The sequence below is a fragment of the Myotis davidii genome, unplaced genomic scaffold (assembly GCF_000327345.1).
Source record: "Myotis davidii unplaced genomic scaffold, ASM32734v1 scaffold1025, whole genome shotgun sequence".
In the NCBI taxonomy this organism is placed as follows: Eukaryota; Metazoa; Chordata; class Mammalia; order Chiroptera; family Vespertilionidae; genus Myotis; species Myotis davidii.
The window spans coordinates 1,276,162-1,289,297 of NW_006297812.1; the positions used below are offsets into that span (position 1 = coordinate 1,276,162).

Consider the following 13,136-nt stretch of genomic DNA (forward strand, 5'->3'; position numbering starts at 1 on the left):
ACAACCGAGAGGCAGACAGATCAGTCACCACCACTTGAGCTGCGCCCATTGCCTTGGCCACCAGCAAATTGACCAATCCAATTGGCCTTGTAGCAGAAGTTGGCATCGTGCTTATAGAACCGGCAGAGGTTCCCATCATCGGGGGGCGTGGCACAGAAGAAGATGGTTGGTGACAGGTTGTATCGGCCAATCTTGCAAAATTCATCGATTTCTCGGGGAGCACCAGGCTCGATGGCAACGCGATCGCCTTGTTGTAGGTGCTTTACCAATGACCCCACTTTTACGACTGTTCCTGATGCTTCATGACCCAGAACCATTGGCTTTTTCACAATAAAATCCCCAATTCGACCATGCTGCCAGTAGTGGACATCTGAGCCGCAGATTCCAACAGAATGCATCTTCAGCAGCACCTCAGGCGCAGGTCCCCGGGTCCGTGAACCACCAGAGACAGGTTCTCGGGCTTGGCCGCCATGTCGCTCTCCCCTTCGAGGTGGAAGCTGCAGCCCGCAGGACGCTTGGAGGTTCTGGCGGCTGCCCGGCCGAGGGTCGTGGGTAGGAGGCTGGAGGCCGGGTTTGGACTTGAGCGAGGCGGCGCCGACAGTTAGTTTCTTAAGAGAAACTTTGTGCCACCACCATCATCCCAGAAGAAATTGGCACAAAAATATTCAAAGTCATGAAAGGCAAGGACATACAACCAAGATTACCCAGCAAAGCTATAATTTAAAATCAGAGAGACAAGAAAAAGCTATAGGAGTTCATTACCATCAAAGCAACAATACAAGAAATGTTAATGGGGCTTCTTTAAGAAGAAAGGGATAAATATGATAATAAAATGGCAATAACTACGTCCCTATCAATAACCACTTTAAATGTAAATAAACTCAATGCTCCAATTCAAAGACATAGGATAGCTGAATAAATAACAAGACCCATAAAAAAAAATGCTGTCTACAAGAGACACACATTAGATTGAAAGAAAGACACATACTGAAAGTAAAAGTATGGAAAAGGATATTTCATGCAAATGGAAACCAAAAAAGCCGAAGTAGCAATATATTTGCCAGACAAAATAGACTTTAAAACAAAAGCTATAATCAGACACAAAAAATGACATTTCTTAATGATAAAGGAATCAATACAACAGGAAGAAATAACCCTTGAAAACATGGATGCACCCAATACAGGCAAACCTAAATACATAAAGCAAATAATGACAGACATAACAGGAGAGATCAACAGTAATGAATTCAGTAAAGTAGCAGGATAAAAAATTTATATTCAGAAATTAATTGTATTTTATACACCAATAATGAACTATCAGAAAGAGAAATTAAGAAAACAATCCCATTTTCAATTGCATTGAAAAAACACCTAGGAATAAATTTAACCATGGAGGGGAAAGACCTGTACTTGGGAAACTGTAAGACATTGAAGAAAGAAAATGAAGAATATACAAATAAATAAAAGGGCATACCATGCTCGTGAAAAAATTAACACCATTAAAATGTCCATGTTACCCAAAGCACTCTATAAATTTAATGCAATCCCTATCAAAACACCAATGGCATTTTTCTCAAAAATAGAGCAAATGATCATAAAATTTATATAGAATCATAAAAGACTCCAAATAGCCAAAGCATTCTTGAGAAAGAATAACAAAATAGGAGGCCTCACATTACCTGATATCAAACTATACTACAAGGCTGTAGTAATCAAAACAGCATAATATTGGCATAAACACATACACACAGACCAATGGAACAGAATACAGAGCCTGGAAATAAACCTATACCTATATGGTCAATGAATCTATGGCAATAAAGGCAAGAATATACCATGGGGTAAAGACAGTCTCTTCAATAAATGGTGTTAGAAAAACTGGAAAGACACATGCAAAACAATGAAATTAGATCACTTTCTTACACCATATACAAGAATAACTCAACATGATTTAAAGTCTGAAATGTAAGACCTGAAACCATTAAGCTCCTAGAGGAAAACATAGGCAGTAAGTTCTTTGACATCACTTTTAGTAATATGTTTTTGGATATGTCTCCTTGGACATTGGAAACAAAAGAAAAAAATAAACAAACGGGACTACGTCAAACTAAAAAGTTTTTGCACAGTAAAGAAAACCATCAAAATGAAAAGATTAACCTACTGAATTGGAAAAGATATTTGGCAACGACATACCTGATAAGTGGTTAATATCCAAAACATACAAGGAACTCAAACAACTTAACACAAACACTCCAATTAAAAATGGACAGTGGACCTGAAAAGACATTTCTTCAAAAAGGATTCAGACATAAAAAGATGCTCAACATACTAATCATCAGAAAAATGCATATTATAGCCACAATGAGATATCACCTCACACCTATCAGAATGGCTATCATCAATAAATCAACAAACAAATGCTGATAAGAATGTGGAGAAAAGGGAAGCCTCACGCACTGCTGGTGGAATTGGAGGTTGGTGCAGCCACTATGAAGCAGTATGGAGATTCAAAAAAATTAAAAACAGAACTACCATATGACCCAGAAATTCTACTTCTGAGTATTTACCCAAAGAAACTCAAAACATTAATTCATTTGAAAAGACATATACACCATGTTCACTGCAGCATTATTTACATTTGCCAAGACAGGGAAGCACCTTAATTATCCATCGACAGGAGAATAAAGAAGCTGTAGTATATTTATACAATGGAACATTACTCAACCATAAAGAAGAATTAAATCTTGCCATTTACATCATGGATAGACCTAGAGGGTATTATGCTAAGTGACATAAGTCAGAAAGAGAAATACAAGTACAATATAATTCACTTATATGTGGAATCTAAAAACAAATAAATGTATCAACAAAACAGAAACAAACCAATATATACAGAGAACTAATTGATGATTGCCAGATGAGAGGGAGGTTGGGGAGATGGGTTGAAAGCTGAAGGGATTCAGAAGTAAGAAGTGCCAGTTATAGCCGAAACCGGTTTGGCTCAGTGGAGAGAGCGTCGGCCTGCGGACTGAAAGGTCCCAGGTTCGATTCTGGTCAAGGGCATGTACCTGGGTTGCGGGCACATCTCCAGTGGGGAGTGTGCAGGAGGCAGCTGATCGATGTTCCTCTCTCATCGATGTTTCTAACTCTCTATCCATCTCCCTTCCTCTCTGTAAAAAATCAATAAAATATATTTAAAAAAAAAAAGAAAAGAAGTGCTAGTTATAAATGAGTCAAGAAGATGTAAAGTACAGCACAGGGAAAATATTGTCAATAACGATGTAAAGGGTCAGATGGGTACTAAACTTACAGGGAAGATTACTTTGTAAGATATGTAAATGTCTAATTACTATGTTGTACTCCTAAAGCTAATATAATATTGTATGTCAACTATAATTGTCAAATAAAAAATATCTTTAAAATAGAATTTAGTTAAAATAGCAAAAATTTATACTAAAAGTCCTGGGAGTCCTAGGGATTCTGAGAAATTACCAGATAGTATTATGAAGAAAGAAGATAAAAAGTCAGTGAGCCTCTGTGAGGATCATAAATGTCAGTAAAAGAATAGCAGAAAAGATAAGAAAATTTGGTCTCTTTTGTCAAAGTTCCCATGTTATTAAAGACACTCCCTTTCAAAGCATTATTTATTGGAAAGAAATGTTAAAGGAAGTCTTAATTCCTACAAGGCCAAATATGTTCCCCTACCTCCCAAAATACATCTCCCATTTGCTCACAAATTCTGTACCCTGACCCTTGGAATCTCCTGGATTCCCTAATTGGAGGCCAGGTTCTTCCATTACATATTGGTTCACCAAAACCAATGGGTGATTCCACGAAGTCTTTAAAGAAGTAATTATGTCAAGAGAGGAATCCACATAGTCAAGACATGGCTTTCTTAGGAATGGTGCTTATTTAATCTTAGCAAGAGCAGCTGCTCTTCTTTCTGTATTCTGGAACAAGGCACGGATTAAAGCTTTTACTTCACTGGAAGAGAATGCAGCTGCCAAGGGTCCTTTTCCATCTGCCCACCTGCAAAATAAAAGATAAAATTCTTTTTCCTATTATGTCTCTGAAGTATAAGCAAGACTTAAAAAATGCTTATGTGATCCCAAATGCTTGTCTTAATAGAAATAAAACAAAACCTGGCATCCTTCCCCTTCTTACTGGATCTACCACTCAATCTCTTTGACCTCTTTGGCTTTCTGGCTGCATTTGAGTATCAGTACAGAGAGATAAAGAGACGATGTTAGGTAGATAAGACTATTCTCCCTTATTCTATACTCACTAAGCGCTGTTGGAACTTGACAATCATGACCACATCCTCATATGTTTATATAGAGTATTAGGATCTGTAACTACTTTAAAAAGTGAATCATAGGCAACAAATTTTAACTTAGAATGAATTGGTATAAAAAATACATAGAGAACTCCCATAAGTCAATAATGAAACCACAAACAACCCATTAGAATAAAGGGCAAAAAATATGAACAGGCATTTTATAATAGGAAAAACATGAAGGATCAATAAAAAGATGCTCAACATCATTAGAATTTAAGGAAATGTAAATTACAATGACAATGAGCAAAATTCACACCAATTAGAAAAAAAAATTAAAGTCTGATAATACCAAATACTGGTGTAGATGTGAAGTAAGAAAATAAAGAAATTACAAAATATCTGTATAATGGAACATGATACAGCAGTGAAAATGAACTGCTGCTATGCACACCATTATGAATAAACTTAAAACTATAAAGAAGCAAGTTATAGGAGATTCCACTTATAGAAAGTTCTAAACTTCATATTGTTTAGGAATATGTGCAAATGTGGAAAACTATATATTGTTTAGGGATATGTGCAAATGTGGTAAAACTATAAAGAAAGGCTAGGAAATTACAGAGAATTCAAGATAGTGGTTGCCTGTGGTGGGGAGCACTTGGAAAGGAACACAGGGGTCTTCAAAGGCACTGGTAATATTTCCCTTAAGTTGGGTAATAGGTACGTGAACATTTACTTTACTCTTTTTCTTTAAACTATGAGTATATGTTATATATACTATGCTCTTTCATATGTATATTTTATAATTTTAAGATGTTTAAACTATACAACAGAAGGTAAAATTCTCAACTAGATATTATTTATATATTTACTGAAATCTCTGGAAGAAAAAAAAATCTTCCTAGGCAGAAAGAAAAGGAAGCTATGATGTGAAAGTATTATTTTTTTCAGAACAAGGGATTAATGATCATTCTTAGGCTGTAAGAGGGCCCTTGACCAGCAAAAGAAAAATTCTTATATGCTGCCTTCTGGAGTCTTACCTGAAGATATTTATTACCCACTAAGGACTTGTAAATAACAAATAAATAAAACAAATTTTGTATTAAATATAAGTTAGAAGTATTTTGATATGATTTTTTTTACAAATAGAAATCTCATTTATAGTGTTTTACAAAAGACAATATTTGCTGAGAATAATTTAGACCCATCTAGGTCTAATATAATTGGGGATCTGAAATAAAGCTAAATCAGATAAACAAGTAGCTATGGGGATGGAGATGGACTTTTAAGGCCTATTCAGGGAGCTCCCTGAGCAAGGTATGCATACTGGTTAATAATCTGCCAAGTCAATAATAAAAGCATTCATGGATGTGTAACTAACCTAAACCTATTCTGTTTTTTGCAGTATCGATGCCCTCCGCACATTCAGTGTGATATGATATAGACAGCATACAAACACTGGGACAGCAATGTTAAATGATGGTGGTGAGAGGAAACATCATCTATTATATTAAGAAAAAGTATATTTTTTCTATATGTACAGTGCTTAATCTCTAACCCTACTGTACTTCCTGCAGAAAAACTGGTCAATTAAACAATGGTTTGAGTTGAATAATACAAATAAAAGTCACTTCTCTGTTAAAGTGTCAAAGCCGATGTTAAAATGCATTCACTGTTGTTTAAAATGGGCAACAATTTCCATATAGGTTTGAGAAGGTGTACTTCTTACAAATCCAAGCTCATTTGTACAGCATCCCAAAGCAACATGTTCAAGACCACAATTATACGAAACAAGAAGTCTTTATGTTAACAAATATAAAAAAGTGGTAATGAGATCTACACTATGATAGATAATGCAAAGGTCCATACTGCTACTCAATAGGAAGTTGTTTCCTGGGTAACATTAAAAAATAGAGAATAATCCTATATAATAAAAGCCTAGTATGCAAATCAACCGAACAGCAGAACGACTGGTGGAATGATAGGTCACTATGACACGCACTGACAATCTATCTATCTATCTATCTATCTATCTATCTATCTATCTATCTATCTAAAAGCCTAAGCGATAGGTCACTATGACACGCACTGACCATCAGGGAACACACACTCAATGCAGGAGCTGCCCCCTGGTGGTCAGTGTGCTCCCACAGGGAGAGCACTGCTCAGCCAGAAGCCGGCTCACGGCTAGCGAGCACAGCAGTGGTGGTGGGAGCCTCTCCCGCCTCCCCAGCAGCACCAAGGAGCAGCGAGCAGTAAGGAGCAAGGGGTCCCAGACTGTGAGAGGCCAGGCTGAGGGACACTTCCCCCCCCTCCAGTGCATGAATTTAATGCACCAGGCCTCTAGTATTGTAATAACTATATATGGTATCAGATGGTCACTAGACTTATTGGGAAGATCACTTTGTAACTTACACAAATATCTAATTACTATGTTGTACACCTGAAACTAATATAATATTGTATGTCAACAGAAATTAAAAAAATTAAATACATAAAATAATCTCCCCGTGCAAAGAAAGAAGGGGGGGGGGAGGGAGGGAGGGAGGGAAGAAAAGAGGGAGGAAGGGAGGAAGGGGAAGGAAGCACTGCTCTCAATGCCACTAATACTCCTCAAAACCGTGAAAAGATCATTCTACCCACCGATCCCCAATTTCTTGCAAGCTGGCCTGTAACATCATCATCAGTTCTTTGAATGGCATCCATTTTGGCACATAGACTGGAACCTCTTCTTGATATTTCTTGTTCTTGCTTTCTTCAGAGAGAGGTGCAAATACTTGGGGTCCTTCATCCATCACTGTTTTGCATAAGGAATACAATCTATCACCATCTTCAGTAGAGATGTCCTGGTTTTGCACAAATGGAACACAACAAAATACAATTGGGCCAGCTTAGTAGTAAGGAAAGGGCAGATCTTTGGTGCATGTTGTCCAGGCAGTCAGCTAACAGCAATATGTTTTCCAACCAATTTAGCACCTCTTACTGCACACTAGATTTCATCAGCTCTCTGACAATACTCCTACAGCTAGAGTGACACAAAATATGTTTCAACAGATTGTTAGTAATTTAGTTTGCCTGCATGAAAAAGCCCATTTCTCCAGTAGAATGTAGCACAGCTTGCTGCAAAGCAGGGGATATTACAAACAAGGTTTGAGCCAATGTATGCTTTAGAGGCATGAGATAGCAGAGTCCAGGCAACTATTGTAGGGTCACATATATAATCCCAACTGCATCTCACTTTACTAAATTAATTTAATTTATCTGAAAATTAAATATACATGACTTCATACTTTACAGCCCATTTCGGGACTACTGTTTCCAACCTTCTCATTCATAATTTACACAGATGCTAGATGGAAAAATAGTGTAATCCTACCTTTGTATATGGCTATAAAGAAGAGACATTAGGAGGTCTCTAGAGCAAGAAAGAATTAAGACAAAACTAAAAAAATACAAACTATGAATTAGACATAAAACATGAACAATTTCTTCTACCATCTGTGTTGACTAAAAATGAGACTTCAACAACACATTCCTAGTAAAGTGACAATCTAGGACAAGAATTGCATATCAAGTCTGGTGAGCCATCTAACAGCCCTTACCTCCAGGGCAGTGATTCTGCCAATAATCTCAGAAATTGCTGTATTGAGTAAAGTCCCCATAGCCTTGCAATATATGTTCACTGGCAGGACATCCTGCCATACAATTCCAAGTCTCTTTAGTTGGTGCAGGACCTGTGAGAAAAACACAGCTATTTACATAAAAGAGAGATTGCTGCAACTTCTTTCCAGATTTACATTTATCATTTGTGTGTTTATGAGAGAAGAGGCAGCATATAAAGGTGAGGTAAAGTAACCAAGAATATGTGCTTCTTGAATATTAAACCTTAGTGATATGCCTGCTAGATGAAAAACAAATTTATCCAGAGGACAGGAAAATGACACTAAAAAAATAAATCATGTAGGAAAGTGGAGCATTAAGATGAAAGGTAATATTTCAAATTTCCCAAACCCAAGTTCATGGGTTAAATATTTGCTATGACAGACTTAAAACTTGTCACATGATGACTTGATGGGAAGGTAGGTTCCTGTTGACTTGGGGGGGCAGCAGGGGAACAATCATAAATATGATTGTAAAAGGTATCCAGATTGTCCAATGAGGGTTGTGTGGAATAAACTGAGCTGTCTGTTACATAGTTTTTGGTGTTTAAAAACAAGGGGCATATCTAAAGATAGAAAACAAATTCCAGAGCTAACAACACCTCCCACCTGACGGATTGCTTTACTTGCTGCAAAATAGTTCTCTTCATCATCCATGCTTGAAAAGTTCCTAGCACTTGATAATCTTTCCAGAAGTTCTCCTTTCTGTGCCCGCATCTGGGCCAAAAAACATTCTGTCCCTATAATGAGAAATGAGAATAAAGAATTCTAACAGTTGTTCAATTACACACTGCAAAACTAGTGTGGAAGAGGAGAGAAGCATGCACTATGTATCTGTTCTGCTTACTTGAAAACACTTGCTTGTTATCTAGCAAACAAGCATAAAGCTGCCCTAAGGTTACTAGGGGCAGTCATTTCTAATACGTTAGCCAGCTCCTCCAAACCCATCCTCAGGATAGTAAATCTTTCCCAATAGCTTGTCCAGAGTCAGATGAGAAAAATAACTTAGATAGAAGCAGCTACTTATTTTCTGAAAGATCTATACCACCGAAGGAATGTCAGGAATTGAAAAGCTAAGTGAATTATAGAGTCTCTGCTTTTCTTAGGCTGTCATTATAGCAAAATTATTGATTTATCCCACATTTCATGTCTTTTGAATTTTTTAATAATCCCAAGTAAAGCTAAGAGAAGTAGAAGAAGAGGGAGCTATTTTGCAAAATAACAAGCACTGACATCAGCGAACTCTTACCAACAACGCTAATGGAACTGTCACAATACAAATCTTATTATTTGTCATTCTACTGACATAACTCAGATTTGGTGAATTCACTGCACATTAGCAATGCACTCTGGAACTCTAATGTATCATGAAATCATGTCAAGAAAAAGTAGTGCTTCCACGAAGGGTACATTCACTTTATAAAATTAAATAACTAGGAATACTTGCAAATTAAATGCCCTCCTACTTTCCAACAGAGCTCAGGACCACCACCTAATTTCTAACTGCCTCATTCAAAAATTACAAAGATACCAGGCTGAGAAGCGGCATAATCAATGTGCTTTACTGAATTTAAGATATCAGTTACCAAGTCTCCTGAAGCCAGGTACAAGATCCACAAAAGTAGTAGTGCCATCACAAAGAATGGGGGCAAGATGTAATCTGAACTGATGCCCGAGGGTCAGCAAGTGATGAGCAATATACATACAGTTGTTATGATGAATGGCAGCCAATTGGGGAAGTTTTTGAAGGTTCTCCCTAGTTAAAGAGAGAGGGTAGAAAGAGAAAGAAATTACCTCTTATTGAAGTTGGGGTTGATGAAGTTACTACTCTTTTAACTCTTTCTAGGTTTTAATCATTGTCTGCTGTATAAATGCTGAACATAAGATATAATCTCATCTTCCAACTTACGATCAGAGAGAAGTTGTTCTGCCTGAGTGTGACCTTATCCTACAAAACTATCCCAGTGAATAACAAACAAGAAAGAGTAGGGGAATTAAGATATTTCCCTGTGTCAACTTTTTGTATTGGAAACCTAGCATAGATATACATAATAAATCCCTTGAAATTTAACACTGATCAGTCTGTGGAAATAGACTTACTTCCTCTTTCTTCAAATTCCTATTTTATTTATATACTGAAGCACTCAACTATTTTCTAATTCACTAGTTTTCAAAACTGGCTACAGATTAGTCACCTGGGAAGTTTAAAATATATAGATATTTAACCTGGCCGGCATGGCTCAGTGGTTGAGCGCTGACCTATGAACCAGATCACGGTTCAATTCCTGGTCAGGGCACACGCCCAGGTTGTGGGCTCAATCCCCAGTGTGGGGTGTGCAAAAGGCAGCTGATCAATGATTCTCTCTCATCATTGATGTTTCTATCTCTCCTCCCTTCCTCTCTGAAATCAATAAAAATATATTTAAAATGTTTCTAAGCATATAAATATATATTTAGACTTCAATCCCATACAAATTAAATTACAATCTCTGAATGAAGCTAGGGCATTTATGTTTTAAACCTTCCCAGGTAATCTTAATTTTCATACAAAATCAAAAACCACTGCTCTAAATCTTCCACACATATTAGTCTCCCTACCTAGCCTGGGAAGAGATCTTGTCTTGTATTTCTGCTATATATCCTCTTCAGCAGTCTCTCAACTAATACTTCCTAGTTTGCTGATGTCAGGCTAACTATACAAAGTCAGAAACTAACAATCTAAGACTTGTCCTCATTTTGGGCTACACATCAGATGTGTGGGTCTTAAACCAGACCTATGAATCAAAATCTCTTGGGATAGGACCTAGGCAAATATACATATTCTTAATGTTTCATAAGTGATTCTAAAATACAGCCAAAGCTGAGAACCCTCATCTAAAACAGTGGTTCTCAAACTGTGGTCCCCTGACAAGCAACATCAGCATGACGTAGAAATTCATTTAAAATTCCAGCTCTGATTTCAGTCCTACTGAATCAAGAAATCTTGGGCATGGGATCCAGAAATATATATTATAACGAGTCTTCCTGATAATTCTGATGCACACTCAAATTTGTAAACCATAGGTCCAGCACAGAGTTCCAAGATCATACAGAAGTAAATCTAACTTCACAGTAGTATGAAAAATGTTTCTAAGCATGGACTCCTAAACCAACTATCTCTGAAACTCAAAAAACATGGCTGTCAGCTGAACCAGAGATGTTTTCTCTTCTCTTTTACTTGACTAAGTACAGTGAAATAAAAATTTTAAAACAGCAAAGAAAATATAACTAAAAATAATAAGGTTCACAATAAGTGTTTTCTTTTATAACAAAAACAACAGGTGTACCTACATAAAAACATCTCAATATTCAAAAATATGAACTAAAAATACTACAAATAATGAACTAATTTTGTTTTTTGAAATCAGGAGTCCTCAACTAATGAATAACTGTGCTGATGTAATATTTAAAACTTTCATAAAAGATATCCAAAACACTTAATGTGGATAACGTAGAGAGCTCTTGGAGGCTTAAAGTTATGAATAACTTTTCAGATTAATATTAAAAGAAACTTCAAAAACCCATGACATTAAGTAAATATCGCCTAAAATAACTAGAAAGAGTAGCTGATCATATCTGACAGTTAAATGGCAATCCCTTGTGGTATTAAGTCTGCAAAGCCAAGAGAAAATGTAGTATGTTTACTAGATAGCAATGTGGAGTGATGGCCTTTTGTTTTGTAACCAAGTAAAGTGAGGCGTTCTCATCTACCATCAAAAACAGGGTAGCCCTAACCGGTTTGGCTCAGTGGATAGAGCGTCGGCCTGCAGACTCAAGGGTCCCCAGGTTCGATTCTGGTCAAGGGCATGTACCTTGTTTGCGGGGTACATCCCCAGTAGGAAGTGTGCAGGAGGCAGCTGATCGATGTTTCTTTCTCATCGATGTTTCTAACTCTCTATTCCTCTCCCTCCCTCTCTGTAAAAAATCAATAAAATATAAAAATAAATAAAAACAGGGTAAAGTTTTTTTCAAGTTTTTAAATTTGCATCACCCATTATATTGCAAGATTACAGTACCCTTATTAACTTATTAATAAATGACCTGTGTCCTTTAAACATGTATTTTAAATGGTTTACTGCATTTCATTGTAAAAATTTTGGTACCCAAAATATCTTTGGTGGGAAATAAGATCACTGGTTTTAATGACTTACACACATTTCAGACATACAATCCTACAGAAATGAGATACAGTGGTACTTACTTGTGATATGTTGGTACAACATCATGAAACAAATGGAAGATATTCCTCACTGAGTAGAAAAGTTGAACAGCACTAAGAGGAAAACAATTTCAATAGAAATGCATAAGGATATATTGGAAGTAGAAAAAAACTTAAACTAAGTGTACCTTAAACTAAGGGAAAGTCATCAGCTAAAACGACAATCTGAGCAAATACCTGCCTTGGTCACTGCTGAAAACACCACTCATCTAGATGGAAATATACTCTCAGTCAGTATTTGCTAACTAGACTGCAGTCCTAAAAACCTGGATCTCTTAATAATTTTAAGAATTGCAGCATTCAACACAAAGCCTTTTTCCATTTTACCCGTTTGTTTGTTTTCTGCCAGGACCCAGAGTATCCCTTCAGTAACAAATGGAGCTAAGCCTCAAGCAAATGTTACCTACTCACTGACGCACTCTGCAAAGGGCAAGACATCAATAAGGCATTCACTTGGTGCTTTTAGAATCAGTTTGACTTTCAGCTTTCACCTTTTCTCCTTCTTACCCCAATGCAAGGAGATGAATCAACATTTCTAGAATAGAATCTAACCTCAAGGTTTGTTTGTTTTTTTTGCCCTTTATATCTGGTGTTAGAATACCTAAAGATTATTATTAAAATGCACCCAGAAAGGGCAAATATAAGGTTTCTGCACTTAGTTCTGTGTAAGAAGAGTATCTTAAAACTATGTACCTTGAATAAGTCACAAGAATGCCACAAATGTTTAGAAAAATAAGTTATGGTTATTATACCCCCAAATACTGTTGCTACTTGATTACTATAATACCTGACTATTTTATTTTTGCTGCATATATTCTTTGAGGTTTAATAATAGAGGAGTTATTGCAGTGTAGTTGTGATTTTATTTGTCCTGTTAAAAACTATTTCTTTTAGTGAAAGAATGGCCATAGACATTCAGTATACAAAAATTTTGTTGGGT

General features: G+C 36.6%; 1 protein-coding gene across 1 annotated transcript in view; it reads right to left on the reverse strand.

Moving 5' to 3' along the window:
• Window positions 1-3,630: 3,630 nt before the first annotated feature.
• The window catches only part of ZW10 (zw10 kinetochore protein), a 37,862-nt gene continuing 28,356 nt past the window's right edge, over window positions 3,631-13,136 (reverse strand). The window contains exons 11-16 of the mRNA XM_015570326.1: window positions 12,179-12,250; window positions 9,525-9,694; window positions 8,548-8,678; window positions 7,882-8,013; window positions 6,923-7,125; window positions 3,631-4,029 (exon numbers count right to left, since the gene is read on the reverse strand). Coding sequence (XP_015425812.1) covers window positions 3,909-4,029; window positions 6,923-7,125; window positions 7,882-8,013; window positions 8,548-8,678; window positions 9,525-9,694; window positions 12,179-12,250 — 829 coding nt within the window. The 3' untranslated portion in view covers window positions 3,631-3,908. The remainder of the gene's footprint in view (window positions 4,030-6,922; window positions 7,126-7,881; window positions 8,014-8,547; window positions 8,679-9,524; window positions 9,695-12,178; window positions 12,251-13,136) is intronic.